Below are 17,802 nucleotides of genomic sequence, written 5' to 3' on the forward strand. Positions count from 1 at the left end.
ACATATCAATCCGAAAGTCAGTATCTGATACATCTGACAAGAAAATAAAGTTCAAGAATTGAAAATACCTGTCCCTCAAGCACAAACTTCGCGTAATTCACCTTAGAGTTTGGACACTCTAAAAATTTGGACACCCATTATTAATTTCAAAAATAATTTATTTTGCGTAGTGACTACCTAATTTTCGGACACCCAAAGGACATCGATTATGACTTTTACAGTTACTAAGTCTCACAGACAAAGATTATTGATCTTTATTCTTAGAATGTATTTGCCTGGCTTGATTACCTAACCGTAATTACATCACTGTGACAAGTTAATTAGTTACTAAACATACTAAATGATTTATTGCCTGTTGAAAAGGAAGTGTGATATATATAATGGAGAATTAAAGAAGGGCAATTAAGGGATTAAGAAAACACAGACATGACATGTTTGTAAAACGATACGCCAATAAACTTTGAAACTTGTACCACACTTTTAATACAAGAGATGTTTGTCAAACATTATGCCCCCCCTGAGCGCCATGTTGTCAGGATTATATGGACAATTGAATGAAATATGCATGGACCGAAATGACAGCTGATTTGTTGCTGTTTTAAGATTATGACCATTAAAGTGTGAGGATAAAGTGTGTTATGACCGTCATGACCTTTGACTCTATGAACTCAAAATCCAGAGTCATCAGCTGGTCACCAGAAACCTAAATGGCAAGTGTGAGGGCCATGGGTGCAGGTATTGTCAAGTTATCACAAGACAAGTTTTTTTTCGTTCAAGGTCACTGTGACCTTGACCTTTGACCCGATGACCCCTTAAATCATAAGGGGTCATCTACAAGTCAGATGCAACTCCAAGTCAAGTTTGAAGGCCATGGGTTCAGGCATTGTTTAGTTATCACTCGGACAACCTTTTACCATTCAAGATCACTGTGACCTTGACCTTTGGCTCTATGAATCCTAAATCAATAAGGGTGATCTACTGGTCAGGCTTAACATCCATGTCAAGTTTAATGATCTTAGGTTCAGGCATTGTTGAGATATCAGTGGGGGAAGATTTGTTAACTTTTTTGCGTTAAAGGTAACTGTGACATTGACCTTGGCCTGATGACCCCCAAAGTCGATAGGGGTCATCTACTGGGCAGGCCCAACCTTCATGTCAAGTTTGATGACCATAGGTCCAAGAATTGTCGAGTTTGCTTTCAAGGTCACTGTGACCTTGACCTTTGACCCCTAAAATCAATAGGGGTCAACTACTGGTCAGGCCCAACCTCCATGTCAAGTTTGAGGGCCATGGGTGCAGGCATTGTTGAGTTATCACTTGGACAACCTTTTATCATTCAAGGTCACTGTGACCTTGACCTTTGGCCCAATGACCCCTAAAATTAATAGGGACAATCTTCTGGCCGGGCTCAACCTCCAAATCAAGTTTGAGGGCCATGGGTGCAGCCATTGTCAAGTTATCACTCGGATAACCTTTTACCATTCCAGGTCACTGCGACCTTGACCTTTGGCCCAATGACCCCTTAAATCAATAGGGACCATCTTCTGGCCAGGCCCAACCTCCAAGTCAAGTTTGAGGGCCATGGGTGCAGGCATTGTCGAGTTATCACTCGGACAACCTTTTACCATTCCAGGTCCCTGTGACCTTGACCTTTGGCCAGATGACCCCCAAAAACCATAGGGGTCATCTCCTGGTCAGGCCAATTCCCCAAGTCAAGTTTGAGGGCCATGGGTGCAGGCATTGTTGAGTTATCAATTGGACAACCTTTTACCATTCAAGGTCACTGTTACCTTGACCTTTGGCCCAATGACCCCCAAAAACAATAGGGGTCATCTACTGGTCAGGCCCAACCTCCAAGTCAAGATTGAGGGCCATGGGTGCAGGCATTGTTGAGTTATCACTCGAACAACCTTTTACCATTCAAGGTCACTGTGACCTTGACCTTTGACCCATTTAGCCCAAAAAACAATAGGGGTCAGCTACTGGTCAGGCCCAACCTCCAAGTCAAGTTTGAGGGCCATGGGTGCAGGCATTGTCACATTATCACTCGGACAACCTTTTACCATTCAAGGTCACTGTGACCTTGACCTTTGGCCTGATGACCCCCAAAAACAATAGGGGTCATCTACTGGTCAGGCCCAACCTCCATGTCAAGTTTGAGGGCCATGGGTGCAGGCATTGTTGAGTTATCACTCGGACAAGCTTTAAAATTATTTTACCATTAAAGGTCACTGTGACCTTGACCTTTGACCCGATGACCCCCAAAATCAAAAGGGGTCATCTACTGGTCAGGCCCAACCTTCATGTGAAGTTTGATGACCATACGTCCAGGAATTGTTGAGTTATCACTCGGACAAGCTTTGGTCTACCGACGGACCGACCGACCGACCGACATGCCTGTGCAAAGCAATATACCCCTCTTCTTCGAAGGGGGGCATAATAAGGGCAACTTTATGAAGCAACAATGGTACAGTAATACTCATTGAAACATCAATAGAACAATAAACAAGAGGGACAAATGGCCCTGAATCGCTCACCTGTCATATATTGCACATTCTTCCATTATATACAAATATTGAAAACCTAAGCCTATGAACACGGGGCGTGGCCAATTTTGACCCCAGGGCTAAAGTTTGAACAATCTTAATAGTGGTCCGATAAACGATGCTTCATACCAAATATCTAAGGCCTTCGCCTTTTGGTTTCGGAGAAGAAGATTTTTTAAGTTTTCATCATATACATATATAAGGAAACCCATGACCGCCCGGGTTGGGCCATTTTTTGACCCCAGGGCCAAAGATTGAACAATATTGGTACAAGTCAACTAGATGATATATCATGCCAAATATCTAAGCTCTTGTCACTATTTGATTTTACGTGTGTATCTATATATGTATATTTGTTATTAATTGTTGTATGTGGCCCATATTGAAAATTGGTATGTGTACTAAATATGTTATCCAGTTTAAATTAAGACGTTACTTGTCTTTGTGAGTTCGGAGAAGATTTTTTAAGTCTTCACTATAACACATATAGAGAAAACCCATCAGCCCCGGGGTGTGGCCAATTTTGACCCCAGGGCCATAATTTGAACAAACTTTGTAGAGGTCCACTAGACGATGAATCATGCCAAATATCTAAGCTCTAAGCAACTAAGTTCAGAGGAGATGATTTTTGAAGTTTTCACTATAAACATATAGAGAAAACCCATGACCCCCCAAGGGGGCGGGGCCAATTTTGACCCCAAGACCATAATTTGAACAATCTTTGTAGAGGTCCACTAGACGATAAATCATGCCAAATATCTAAGCTCTAGTCCAAGTAAGTTCAGAGGAGAAGATTTTTTAAGTTTTAACTATAAACATATAGAGAATACCCTAACCCCCCAGGGGCGGGGCCAATTTTGACCCCAAGGCCATAATTTGAACAATCTTTGTAGAGGTCCACTAGACGATGAATCATGCCAAATATCTAAGCTCTAAGCAACGTAAGTTCAGAGGAGATTTTTGATTTTTTTTACTATAAGCATATAGAGAAAACCCATGACCCCCCAGGGGCGGGGCCAATTTTGACCCCAGGGCCATAATTTGAACAATCTTTGTAGAGGTCCACTAGACGATGAATCATGCCAAATATCTAAGCTCTAGTCCAAGTAAGTTAAGAGGAGAAGATTTTTGAAGTTTTAACTATAAACATATCAAGTATACCCATGACCCCCCGGGGCGGGGCCAATTTTGACCCCAGGGCCATAATTTGAACAATCTTTGTAGAGGTCCACTAGACGATGAATCATGCTAAATATCTAAGCTCTAGTCCAAGTAAGTTCAAAGGAGAAGATTTTTGAAGTTTTCACTATTAACATATAGAGAAAACCCATGACCCCCGGGGCGGGGCCAATTTTGACCCCAAGGCCATAATTTGAACAATCTTTGTAAAGGTCCACTAGACGATGAATCATGCCAAATATCTAAGCTCTAGTCCAAGTAAGTTCAGAGGAGATTTTTGATTTTTTTTACTATAAGCATATAGAGAAAACCCATGACCCCCCAGGGGCGGGGCCAATTTTGACCCCAGGGCCATAATTTGAACAATCTTTGTAGAGGTCCACTAGACGATGAATCATGCCAAATATCTAAGCTCTAGTCCAAGTAAGTTAAGAGGAGAAGATTTTTGAAGTTTTAACTATAAACATATCAAGTATACCCATGACCCCCCGGGGCGGGGCCAATTTTGACCCCAGGGCCATAATTTGAACAATCTTTGTAGAGGTCCACTAGACGATGAATCATGCCAAATATCTAAGCTCTAGTCCAAGTAAGTTCAAAGGAGAAGATTTTTGAAGTTTTCACTATTAACATATAGAGAAAACCCATGACCCCCGGGGCGGGGCCAATTTTGACCCCAAGGCCATAATTTGAACAATCTTTGTAAAGGTCCACTAGACGATGAATCATGCCAAATATCTAAGCTCTAGTCCAAGTAAGTTCAGAGGAGAAGATTTTTTAAGTTTTCACTATAAACATATAGAGAAAACCCATGACCCCCCAGGGCGGGGCCAATTTTGACCCCAGGGCCATAATTTGAACAAACTTTGTAGAGGTCCACTAGACGATGAATCATGCCAAATATCTAAGCTCTAGGCCAAGTAAGTTCAGAGGAGAAGATTTTTTAAGGTTTTCACTATAAACATATAGTGAAAACCCATGACCCCCTGGGGCAGGGCCAATTTTGACCCCAGGGCCATAATTTGAACAATCTTTGTAGAGGTCCACTAGACGATGAATCATGCCAAATATCTAAGCTCTAGGCCAAGTAAGTTCAGAGGAGAAGATTTTTTTAGTTTTCACTATAAACATATAGAGAAAACCCATGACCCCCGGGGCAGGGCCAATTTGGACCCCAAGGCCATAATTTGAACAATCTTTGTAAAGGTCCACTAGACGATGAATCATGCCAAATATCTAAGCTCTAGTTCAAGTAAGTTCAGAGGAGAAGATTTTTGAAGTTTTAACTCTAAACATATAGAGAATACCCATGACCCCCAGGGCGGGGCCAATTTTGACCCCAGGGCCATAATTTGAACAAACTTTGTAGAGGTCCACTAGACGATGAATCATGCCAAATATCTAAGCTCTAGTCCAAGTAAGTTCAGAGGAGATGATTTTTTAAGTTTTCACTATAAACATATAGAGAAAACCCATGACCCCCCGGGGCGGGGCCAATTTTGACCCAAGGGCCATAATTTGAACAATCTTTGTAGAGGTCCACTAGACGATGAATCATGCCAAATATCTAAGCTCTAGTCCAAGTAAGTTCAGAGGAGAAGATTTTTTAAGTTTTCACTATAAACATATAGAGAAAACCCATGACCCCCCGGGGCGGGGCCAATTTTGACCCCAGGGCCATAATTTGAACAATCTTGGTAGAGGACCATTTGGTGATCCTACCTACCATATATCAACGGCCTAAGCCTTGTGGTTTGGGAGAAGAAGATTTTTAAAGTTTTTCCTTTTGTTTGCCATGGCAACCAGAATTCTGCATGGAATTGAATTCTTTGAACAACTTTGATAGAAGACCATCCAAGAAACATCCCTATGAAGTTTTATTAATATTGGCCCAGCGGTTAAGGAGGAGATGTCTTTTAAGTAAATTGTTGACGGATGACGCACGACGGACGCCGGACAAAAGGCGATCACAAAAGCTCACCATGTCACAAAGTGACAGGTGAGCTAAAAACAACACATTCAATGATACAGGTAACTATTTTATGTGATGAATTAAAGTTAGAAATGCAATACTTAAGTTACAATTGAAAACACCACTCAGACACATTAATCTTGCATAACAATATCCATGCTCTCCACGAGATCCTCGTGGGTATAACTGTGAGTTATGTGACGTCACACAGTGTGACTGACTGTTTGATCTGAAGCCGATAGGTGTTTATTCATTTAAATGCATGTATAAAATGGTGTTGAATGGGATTTTAATTAACTTGCTGAAGGAGTTACACTTAAAGGCGTTATAACCATTGATTACTACGGATACATTAATAAGTGGTAAAATGCAGACATGAAGAAAAAAGGCAGGTTTAACATACATGGAGATAAAATGTAAATGGTTATTTTCAATGAATTCAGACAGCGAAAAAAATAATTATTTTTAAGGTGTCCGAACTCTAAGGTGAATTACGGTAAATACAATCAGAAATCCAACTCTAATATTGTCAACTTTTCGTATAAATTTCGTAACAAATGCTTTTCGTACCCAAATCACGTTTTTTTTCAGGGAAAAATAGGTTAGGGTCGGCGGGAAAAAATAGGGTCGGTCGGGTAACCTGAAACGTACCTATTTTTTTATTTGGCCTAAGTGAAAAAATGCTCTTTCTAGTTGAATTTAAAGAAAACTAGCAATGTTTATGAACCAAAATTATAAAAAAGAAAGGAAAAGATCCAAATAGAAAAGGCAGATGAATACATTTGATGAAAAATAGAGGGTATTTAAAGTGATCGTTTGTATAATTTCACTAAATTGAAAATTTTCACTAAGAAGCTTTATGAAGGTCTATGAAATCTTTCAATATAATTAAGATTTAACAAAGACTTTTTTTATGAAAATTTGACAATTACTTTCAATTTGTACTTCTTAAGTATACATATTATAAGTGATGAATGCAGAAGCACATTGAATTATAATGAAGAGTTCAGCCTAGTAAATCCTAGACAGTATAATATAATGTAATAATATGTGTTAGCCACGATATTAATTAATTTGTGTTTCAAAAGAGTTATTATAAATCGTCTTAACATTGTGTACATGTATATAACAAAATCTACAAACTTGTTACAGCAAAGATCCGGCTCCTCTGGAGATAAAAATCTTCGCAATGACAGCTTCAAATCCTGAAGAGATAAAAGATTATTATGTATATAGTTCAGTCTAGTTTATATCTATCATTTAAAATACAACAGCAACAAACAGAAATGGATCGTGTAGAAATTATTATGCAAGCAGCAAATATGACGTCATTATTCCTCGTGATGCCACGATGTGACATGTTTTATTGGTAATTGGTACTACATTGTATAAGTGTTTTGGTTTTTTAAATATAAACAAATTATATTTGTTTAAATATATTTCACAGAATGTCCAAAACTGCCAACTTCAAATGATTAATATAAGACCTATGTCTGTTTGTTGAGGTTCAAGTTTATATAAAGCATGTATGAGTTTTTGTTCTCTAGATAGAAACTTCACTCATGGACTGATTATGCAAAGATGCCTGTGTTGGAAATGAAACCAAGGAAAGATTTGCTTTAAAAGCAGAAATTTAGTAAAATACCTTACATCCAACAGGTAAATAGATCAGTTGGTATCAGGTAGACATCATTCATTCTTTATATACTTATCTTCACATTTTGGTAAATAGTTTGCACAGAAGCACCGAGATCTTTCACCTTTATTAGGCATCCTTTATTATAAATAGATTTTGTTATTGATAGTTAGTTATCTTATTAAGCTCTGCATTACCAAAATTTTAATACCCACCTTTTGATATAGGGCCAGGTCCCTTTAAATTGAAAAAATGGTCCCTTTAAATTGAAAAATTTGCGACAAAGTGCATAGAAATGAAAATTTAGTATTTTAAACAAAGAAACAAAGCAAAGACTACCTTGGTTTAAAGAATTTTAAGGGAATAAGAATAAAGATATCTGAACAAGTTGCCTCGTTTGAGAATTGAAATTTAAAAAAAAATTCGGTTTGTTAAATTTGAGTAAAAAATATACTTTGAGGGCTTTTAGTTGATTATATGCACGGTTTCCTAATGCTTGACAGTTTAGAAGGCTCTTTTTTAAGCAAGAATGTACTTGCATTGTACCTATATGCACAGCTAGATGCAAAATCCCAGACCAAGATTGACTTGGGACTATAAGAGGCTTGAATCTGAAGCCAATATATATTTATAATAGCACACACGTCCACCACCAGGCACACAGTAAAGTACCGGGCATACACCTAAGTACTTGGCGCACATCTCCAGCATCTGGCAAACGTCCCCAGCATAGGACAGGCACATTCCTCCAGCACCACTGAACACACAACCAGGCATACACCTCAAGCACCAAGTGTACATCTCTAGCACTAGGTGCTCACCTCAAAAACTATGCCCACACCTCATGCACCAGGCCCACATATCCAGAACTGGGCCCACACCTCCTGGACCAGGCCAACACCTCCAGAACTGGCCACCAATTCCTGGATAATACCCACACCTCCAGAACTGGGCGCCCATTCCTGGATAATTCCCATACCTCAATCACTAGGTGCACACATTTGACAGGGCCCACACCTCCAGAACTGGGCCGAAATTTCCAGGACCATGCCAATACCTCAAGAACTGGGCCCACACATCCTGGACTAGGCCCACATTTCCAGAACTTGGCCAAAACTTCCTGGACCAGGTCCACATCTCCAGAACTGGGCCCACACCTCCTGGACCATGCTCATACCTCCAGAATTGAGCCCAAACTTTCTAGACAGGGATGTGATTGACCTGGCAGCTGGAGGGCTGAAACCATTTTGGCCATGGGTTCTTGTGGTACTTTTTGGGTCAAAAGCACACTGCCGTAGAAGAAAAACTGGCTTTTTAGAAGCTCTTTTGAGAGTTCTTCTGACTGTAAATTTGAAGCAAACTGGAACATCAACACTAACAACCAAAAGCACACTAGTAACTATTTAAATCAGCTTAAAAAAAGAAAGATATTTTTTATTACAGTGAAACTGCGTTCCCTCGAACAAGCGGTCGTTCGAGAACCGGCGTTCCCTCGAGGTCTGAGCTTGGTCCCGAACTTTTTTCCTTCTATTTTCATATAAAATATACCCACGCTGCATCGAAACCTAATTATGTCGAGCAGTCGAGCAATATCTTCGGTCCCAAGTACACAATTTGTGCACAAAACCTTATGGCTCCCTCGAGGTCATAATTTCACACTTTTTCCCAAACGCGTTTTCCAAAATAAACAAACAATTGCTAGGTGTTAAAATTTTCGCAAGTTGTAAAAATTGCAATGACAGTTGAAAGGCAATTTGATAAGGTGTAAAAAACCTTTTATCACTGTTAACGCATGACCGATATAAGTTGATATGGGCATTTGAGATCATAATTATGAGAAGTTAATGACGAGAAGTTAATTTTGAGAAATTTACGAAACCGACAAGATGCGCAAATCAACAATCCTGACTAATGCCACAATATGTACTGTCATTCAAATGTTGCTTGTTACGAAAATGTGCTTTTTTGTTAAAATTAACATTTCTATTTATTATTTTTTCTTATGCGTTTTACATTTAGTTTACGACCGCCTTTAAACATATTAGCGATTTCCACAACGCAACACATAATCGGTGTCTTAGTAAACAGTCTGTTTGACGACTACAAACTTAAAATACATTGAAAGATATTTCATATCAAACTGGAAAATTGAAAATCGGGTCGTTCGAAACATCGGTTCCCTCGAGGTTTTGGCTCAGTCCCTGGCGACCTCGAGCGATCGCAGTTTTACTGTAATTTATTTTTATTATCTTTTTTTTTTTTGGGGGGGGGGGGGCCTGGGGCGATTAGATCCGCGGAATTCCGCGGACAAATCACATCCCTGCTAGACCATGCCAATACCTCGAGGACTGGGCGTATACTTCCTGGACCAGGCCCACACCTCCAGAACTGGGTGCACACTTCCTGAACCATGCCCATATCTCAAGAACATGGCTCACACTTCTTAAAAGGGCCCACATCTCCAGAACTGGGCACACACTTCCTGGACCAGGCCGACGTCTCCAGAACCAGGGGCACACTTCCTGAACCATGCCCATATCTCAAGAACTGGGTGCACACTTCTTGACAGGGCCCACATCTCCAGAACTGGGCACACACTTTCTGGACCAGGTCCACATCTCCAGAAATGGGCCACACTTCCTGGACCAGGCCCATACCTCCAGAACTGAGCCCTAACTTTCTGGACCCTGCCCATACCTTGAGGACTGGGTGCACACTTCTTGACAGGGCCCACATCTCCAGAACTGGGCCCACACTTCCTGGATCAGGCCCACACCTCCAGACCTGGGCCCACACTTCCTGGACAATGCCCATGCGTCAAGAACTGGGTCCATACTTCCTGGACCAGGTCTGCAACTCCAGAACTTGGCCCGCACTTCCTGGACCATGCCCATACCTCCAGAACTGAGTGCACACTTCTTGACAGGGTCCAAATCTCCAAATCTGAGCCCACACTTCCTGGACCAAGCCACATCTCCAGAACTTAGCCATAACTTTCTGGATCATCCCCATACCCTGAGGACTGGGCCCACACTTCTTGACAGGGCCCACATCTCCAGAAATGGGCGCAACTTTCCTCGACCAGGCCCACACCTCCAGAACTGGGCGCACAGCCCAAGCACTGGGGGCACACCTCCAGCACCAGGCCCACACTTTCAGCTCTGGCTATATATCCTGATTTAATCTGATAAATTTCATAACCATAACTAACTATATGAAATCATGCATTTAATCCTAAGTTATAATTTAATTCATTAACATTGTTAAGACTTTGCTATAACTGAAATTTAACTACATTACCTTTTCAACAGAGACAGACAAACAGGAAAATGCTTCAGGTTTACTGTTCTTTAACTCGCAACTGATACAGCTATCTACAATAAGAATTTGCAAAAGTGACAATCAACTGTGAAACACATTTTCATTTCTTTTTCATACCTTAACATAGAAAAAAGAGCATAAGAATGATGGCACCTTTGGCTCATATTTTGTTTAGTCAAAAAAGGGGGTTAAACTCGAAGGGGTTATTACTGTCAGCCTTCTTTTTCAGCCTTGAATAATAATTTTACATAGCACTCGCAATGACATAAACTTTTCCTTCAAAAGATTAACAAACAAGTTTAAAGGTAGCGTAGTTTTTAATGTCTTTAAAATTTAAATATTTAACATTTTATATTTAACCGTTATTACACGCATCCTTATATATCACTCAGCTATATTTCATGTACAGTCAAGCCCCGTTGGCTTGAACTCGCTTGGTTTGATTTCCTCGTTGGCTCGAAACTAGATATAAAGGACTGATTTCTTTATACCAGCAATGCCGCTTGGCTCTAACTTTTAGTGGCTCAAGGTAATTTTGCCGGTCCCTGGGAGTTCGAGCCAATGGGGTTTGACTGTACATCTAAAGACCATTAATTTGAAATAGTCAGGACCCAGATTTAAATTTAAAATAACAATATAGATGACGTACAATATGTACAATATTAAGTCGTAAAGATTTCAATGTCAGATACCCATTAACAACATGTTATATTAAGTTTGAGTGATTGTGCAGAATACAGATTTGTTGAATTATTTCTTTAAGAATGACTTCTCCTGGTAGCTTTCAAATAGTGGCGCCGCTTAACATAACATCCTCGTCTTTTATTATCGATCCAGATATTCCCCAGCCTTGGCTAACGATACCCTTCTCCGGATTGTTCGGTAGCTGGTCGAGTGAGTAATGTGGTGATCATATTTTATAAGAAATTTTCAATTCAGATTCTGTAAAACACTAATTATATACACACTAAGACACCCAAATAATTTGCTCATTATCTGAGAATGATGTTTGTAACATACGTATGCTCAAAATCATTCTTTAAAAAGCGCTAATTGTGCTTCATTATCACCTCAAGCTGATACCTGAGTGCTATCGTCGTATGGTGTGAACAATTATGGTATTGAGTTCGAAATTATAAAGAAATGGTATATAAGTGTGAAATACTGAATCAGGACCTTAATTGTTTCTTCAATAATTAAAAGCCTTCTTTTCGAAATAGGGATTTGGATGATTGATTAAAAATTTAGTTTAATAAAGAAGAAATAAAAATCGGGACCAAAAAATATTTTCGAAATAGTGATAATTTTCGGATAAATGGAGTTTGGAATAGCCTTGTTTAAATGGTTATACTTCTAACTGTTTGGATGTCTGCAACACTGTTTTGGATTTACACAAAAGATTTTGGAAGTATGCACACCAGACTGTTTGAGAACTGTCTCTAATGTTTGCTAAACTCTTTGATGTATGAAAACAAGAGATGTCACAGAGACAGCGCGCGCTCGACTATTCCGCCACTTTTCAGTGTATGGATTGAAAAGATTTTGCGAAACATGCATGGATCACTGTTAGATTAGATTTCAATGCAACACATGATGTGCTGAAATATTTACATAAATTGAATTTGAAAATATGTGAGGTGGTACGCAAACTTTAGCGTAAATTCTAAGTCCAAAAAGAGGCAAAATTCTCTCAAAATGCTTGATACAGTGACCTTCTCCTGTGTACAGGTTGGGGGCATGATGGTGAACAAGCGTGCAAAGTTTTAAAGCCAGATGTCAATGGACTTTGAAAATATTTGAGGTGGTACGCAAACTTTAACATAAATTCTACCGGTAAGTTGAAAAAGGGGAAATATTTTGTCAAAATGCTTGATAGAGTTACCTCCTCCTGTGTACAGGTTGTGGGCATAATGGTGAACAAGTGTGCAAAGTTTCAAAGCCATATGTCAATGGACTTTGAAACTATTTGAGGTGGTACACAAACTTTAACATAAGTGGTTAAGCCGACGCCGACGCTCGGGTTACTAGGATAGCTCTCCTTATTCTTCGAATAGTCTTTAGTCGAGCTAAAAAGTTCAGGATGTATTCATAACTCTTCATGAGGTATGTGTAACTGTTTTGGATTTATGCAAAACTGTTTTTCAGTATGCTAACCGGTTTTTCAGTATGCTTAACTGTTTTAATGTATGCACAACTATTTTAAAGTATGCAATTTTGAAAACTGTTTTGCAACAACTTCACATGAAGTATTCAAACCAGACTGGACTGTATGTAAAACTGATAAGAATGTATGCAAAACTGTTTTCAAGTAAACAAACTTTGAATGAGGTATGCTTAACAGACTGGACTGTATGCAAAACTGTCCGTACTTATGCAAAACTTGATGTATGCAGACCTGTTTTCAATTATGAACAACTTATAATGAGGTATGTAAAACAAATTTGTCTGTACGCAAAACTATTCAGGACCTTTGTTAGTTTGTTTAGGTGGCTGCAAAGCTGCTTCTGGTGAATAGGCTACAGTATTGCAAACAACTCTTATAAACTGCATCTGGGAGTTGGATTAGCAATGTTATTGGTCCTGCATGTATCCAATCATCAACCAAATTATGTGATAAATAATGTTTACCTAAGTATTCCAACTTCCCATGGAACATTTTGTCCAAGCCATTTACACTGGAAGAGCTACTGTCACTGAAAGAAAAGATGGTTGAACTCCAACTGCATTTGTAATTATTGCAAATGTAAATGAAATAGCTCTATTGAAAACAAAATCAATGAAATAAGGGATAAATAATTTCGCAAAAACTTATCTTTTTAATGCAAAAAATAAAACAGATATGAAATCTCTCAAAAGTTATACTGAACAGATATTAATGTTTTAGTATTAATCATATCGCATGATTAGAAATGAGCGCCGCCGAGCGAATGCCAATGCTCGTCTGTTTGTGTTTGTGTCAAACCTGGGTCATAACTCAACAATTATAAAATTCAGAGTTATGGGCCTTGATATACAATAGTCTTGTTCATTTGCAACTTGTGTTTCATATAGGTATCTTGGACATTTTTTTAGTTATTTTCCTAATTCAATTTCTTTTTAAACACCAACCTAAATCTATGAAAATGTATCATTTTTTTCTTTAATAAACACGAGCTTAAAGGGCAATTTAAAGCATAATATAAACGATTCATAGTCTTGACATTGACAAAAAGAAGAGCCGACAAATGACAAAGTATTACATGTACTTTAGCTTACCCGTTAATAACTGCCAGCTGTTCCAGAATGCGTAATATAAACTCATGAGAATCCTCCTGTTGGCCGAGCTTGTATTTTGGCCAAATATCTGTAAAAAAAATGTAGCTTTTGTCAAAGTTGTATAAAGTTGTGAAAGGGGTAAACATGTTAATCCTCTTAAAAGTAAAGCCATATCTTATTCCTTTAAACATCATTTAACTTAAGTCCTTAGGGGCTGTAATTATAAGGCCTAAAAAAATAAATTGTGTGGTTCGGGTCACCCGACCCTACCTGGAAAATATCGCCGACCCTACTGGTTTTTTTTGGTGCCACTTGCGAAAAAAAACACTCTAGAACGTCGGGAGTTTAAGCTCATAACACCCAAGATGAGTTTCGAAGATGTAGAGATAATGTGTTCGTTCGAGCCGGGATCTGTATCGTGATTGACATGTCAACATCCGACAAGGGGCCATGGACCCATTTGTATGAAGAACAGCTGTACGATATTCCTGTCGTACAATTTATCAAGAAATTCTCCGACTTTTCGCTCTTCAGAGAAAGGTATATACAATGGAACAAAATGTCTCTTGGATAATAGTATAAGTTTTCCCACACATAAGATTGAATGCCGGTCTAATTTTAATATACCCCACCCACCACTGCAGGACAAGGCATGACCTTTTTCACTTGTCATGTTGTCAGATGCAATCATAAAAAATAGTTTAAATAAAATAGCAGCAGGACAAACATACTACTAGTATAGAAAGGAAATATAAAATACTGGGAGTTCTGACATAGGCTGGTGCCTGACAAAATTTGACTTTCTTTTAAACTGGGACTGAAACCTGGGTCTGTTGCCATTTGTACAGTTTATAAATTATTCCTAACTTTACTTCTTGGAGAATGGCAGAGAAATGTTTTTGAGATGCTGAAGCAGGTCAGTATTGTCACATTTAATTATCAATATGTTTTGCTTTCAGAAGGTAGGGGAGAATGGCAACAAAACTAGCAATGACACACCACCTAACTGCAGCGATGCTCAGCAATGTCCTTATATAACTGAAATTATGTTGAAAAAGGACAAAAACAAAGCAAACAAACGTGCACCAAACTAAAAAAAAAAAAAAAAAATCCCGACCTACCCTACCTATTCTTGGGGACCATGTTACCTGAACCACACAATTTATTTTTTTAGGCCTAACTCTGACAACGTATACTTAATCTTAATATTATACCTCATTTGCATATTTCCGTCAACAGTGTTTTGCTGAGGCCAGGCCTATAAATGTATATTTTTAACCAAACAATTATTGTGGTTTACTGAATGGTGCTGTCATCGTCTTTGCATCTCAGATATTCCCCAACTGTATAATTGCATGTACCTTTCATTGCAGTCAGGATAGGCTCTGCTGTGTTTCCTTTTGACTCGAAGAACAATCTGAGCTGGCATTTACAGCAACCTGATTAAGATATACCATCATAGTCTTTAGACATTATACACACAAAAATCTGCTAAAATATACAATACTTCAGGTAAATTTTAACTGATTAGTTTAACAATGTCCCTTCATACTGTCAAATCAGGGACTTACATTCAGATAAAATGACAAGTGAAAGAGGAAACAAAACTTTCTCTGTGTAATGGAACAGTTTGCATGCTTGGGGCTATTCCTTCAAAGCATATTACCCCTGGGGGAAGGCACTTCTAAATTATGCCACCCCCCTACAGAAGCAAATTTACCCTTTTGGGGTCTAAATTAGAAAAAAGGACACCCACCCATAAACTATGAAAATAATTACCTTCCCCCCATTGGCTAATGTCTTACTGGAATAGCCCTTAAATATAATCAATGCTTTAGAACAATAACTAATTTCGTAGGAAAAAACATATAATGGATCAAAATGCAAGTAATAATCATAATCTACAGATACACAGTCGAAACTCGTTATGTCGACTTTTTCGGGACCTAGGGAAAAAAGTCGAGATAACGAACATTCGACACATCCGAATTACAAAAAATATCACCAAGGCCAACCTTAAAAAATTTCTTGTTTGGAGTAACCCTACCCAGATTTTTTAAGGTGGGGTAGGTAGGTAGGTTTTTTTTTTTTTTTTTTTTTTTCTCCAACGACAACTGGATCTTGTGTACAGTACATTCACTACATAACACTAGTTATTCAAGGCATTGTAATAAACTTTTGAACAACAAACATCTTAACTTCTGATTGGTTACTACTAGATGGGTCTTCAATGTCAATTGTTACATATTTTAAATTTTTATCAAAGTCAATTAAGACTGAAATCCTGTCATATGAATGTGGACTAAATTTTTCTGTTGCAGTCTCTGAGGGCTTTGACGAGACCGTTATTTTTGACATTTTTTCGAAGTTGTCATAGTAGCTCTCCGGGATTGTTTCATCATTCTCCATTAAAATATCAAATACATCGTACCATGTGTAGTCGACATTGAATTTTCTTACAAAGTTGTTTTTAATTTTTTTATATAAGTAATTTATTGTCACACAAAACGTAATTTCGTTCGGTTCACGTTCGACAAACTTGCAGTCAGCCATGTTTTCGAAACGCTCATTGCGATCAGCGATAAAAACCGGAGCTCTACGAGTGTGTCTACAAATCGAAAAGAACCGAAACAGAAGAAAAGAGCAGAAACAGAAAATAGTAGCGGAAAGGCGTTGAAAAAAAATTCGCGGATCAAAATGCCAAAAAAAAAATTGAGTCGGCAACGATTTTTATGGGTCGGTCGCGTTACTCCAAACATGAATTTTTTTATTTTAGGCCCAATCCCAACACATTTGAGTTCGAGTTATGTTCAATGTCGGACTTCTGCTATTGAACGTTCTTGTTACATATTACACGTGAAAACAGCAAACGTATTATTGAAAAATTGTTTTATTTGTGTCAAATTTATTTAATTCAATTCAATGAATTGGTTTAAAAAAGTTTGCTTTCTACATGCAGTGTAGAGAAATTTCTTCGTCACGTAACTTTCATTGTTGTCAAATTTTTCCCATGAAAAATCGTGCGTTTCAGTAAATGTCTCTTGTGTAATAAATGTCTCTTTAATCAAATACATAAACAAACAACTTTAATTATTCACACTTATTTAATTAAACCTCCAATTATGACAGTTTGTTATTTTGACATGCACGGTAATTTAGCGACTTGCCGCAAGTCATGAATATTTTCGCATTTACAGCTCGATCTATAGTTCGACATGAGGAACAAGGGAAATGTGTGAATTCGACCACAGGAACTGAAATAGGAGGTCGACATAGCGAAAAAATTGAGATAGAAAAATCGACAAAAGCAGATTTATTTTATATAGAATAAGAAGGAATAAATCTGGGACCGAAGAAAAAAGTCGACACAACCGGAAAGTCGAGATATCCGACGTCGACATAGCGAGTCTGGACTGTATATATATTCAGCATGTTGGCTACAACATGACTCAATATCTATTGAAATAAAATGATCACTCATTATCTACTGTTTAAACAAACCCTAGATCTGTTACAGATTATTGTTAACAGCCTAGAAAGACTTATAACTTACCCTCTTCTTCAAAATCAAAATTTTGTCAGGCAACTCAACTCAACTCAAAACCAAAAGCTGGAAATTACACAGTTATCAAATCAAAACTCTTACCCACATCCCCAGAACACTTCTGATGCTGCTCAAGTATTTCTAGAATTCGGGTATGAAGGAAGCACTGTAAGGCCGCATTGGCAAAACACAGGTTCTGGCCGTTCTTGTTCTTCAGACCAATAGGATCATGTGAACCTGAAAAAGAACAGGGAAGGTAGTAATTAGTTCAGCTCTGAATGCAAAATCCTTTACATTCCCTATTCTTTTTCCCAGCCAAAATAAAGGGAAAAATTATGAGGACATCCAT

At 38.4% G+C, this 17,802-nt stretch overlaps 1 protein-coding gene across 9 annotated transcripts in view; it reads right to left on the reverse strand.

Annotated features, from left to right (window-relative positions):
- The window catches only part of LOC128205704 (ubiquitin carboxyl-terminal hydrolase 12A-like), a 61,126-nt gene that overhangs the window by 10,949 nt on the left and 32,375 nt on the right, over nucleotides 1-17,802 (reverse strand). For all 9 annotated transcript variants that reach the window (XR_008256315.1, XM_052907601.1, XM_052907602.1 and 6 more), the window contains 6 exons: nucleotides 17,556-17,690; nucleotides 15,271-15,348; nucleotides 13,910-13,997; nucleotides 13,283-13,347; nucleotides 10,634-10,707; nucleotides 6,841-6,902 (listed from right to left, as the gene is read on the reverse strand). Coding sequence is in view for 8 of the 9 variants with exons in the window: in XM_052907601.1 (XP_052763561.1) it covers nucleotides 6,841-6,902; nucleotides 10,634-10,707; nucleotides 13,283-13,347; nucleotides 13,910-13,997; nucleotides 15,271-15,348; nucleotides 17,556-17,690 (502 nt within the window). In the remaining variant the exon portion in view is untranslated. The remainder of the gene's footprint in view (nucleotides 1-6,840; nucleotides 6,903-10,633; nucleotides 10,708-13,282; nucleotides 13,348-13,909; nucleotides 13,998-15,270; nucleotides 15,349-17,555; nucleotides 17,691-17,802) is intronic.

The sequence above is a fragment of the Mya arenaria genome, chromosome 10 (genome assembly GCF_026914265.1).
Source record: "Mya arenaria isolate MELC-2E11 chromosome 10, ASM2691426v1".
Lineage (NCBI taxonomy): Eukaryota > Metazoa > Mollusca > Bivalvia > Myida > Myidae > Mya > Mya arenaria.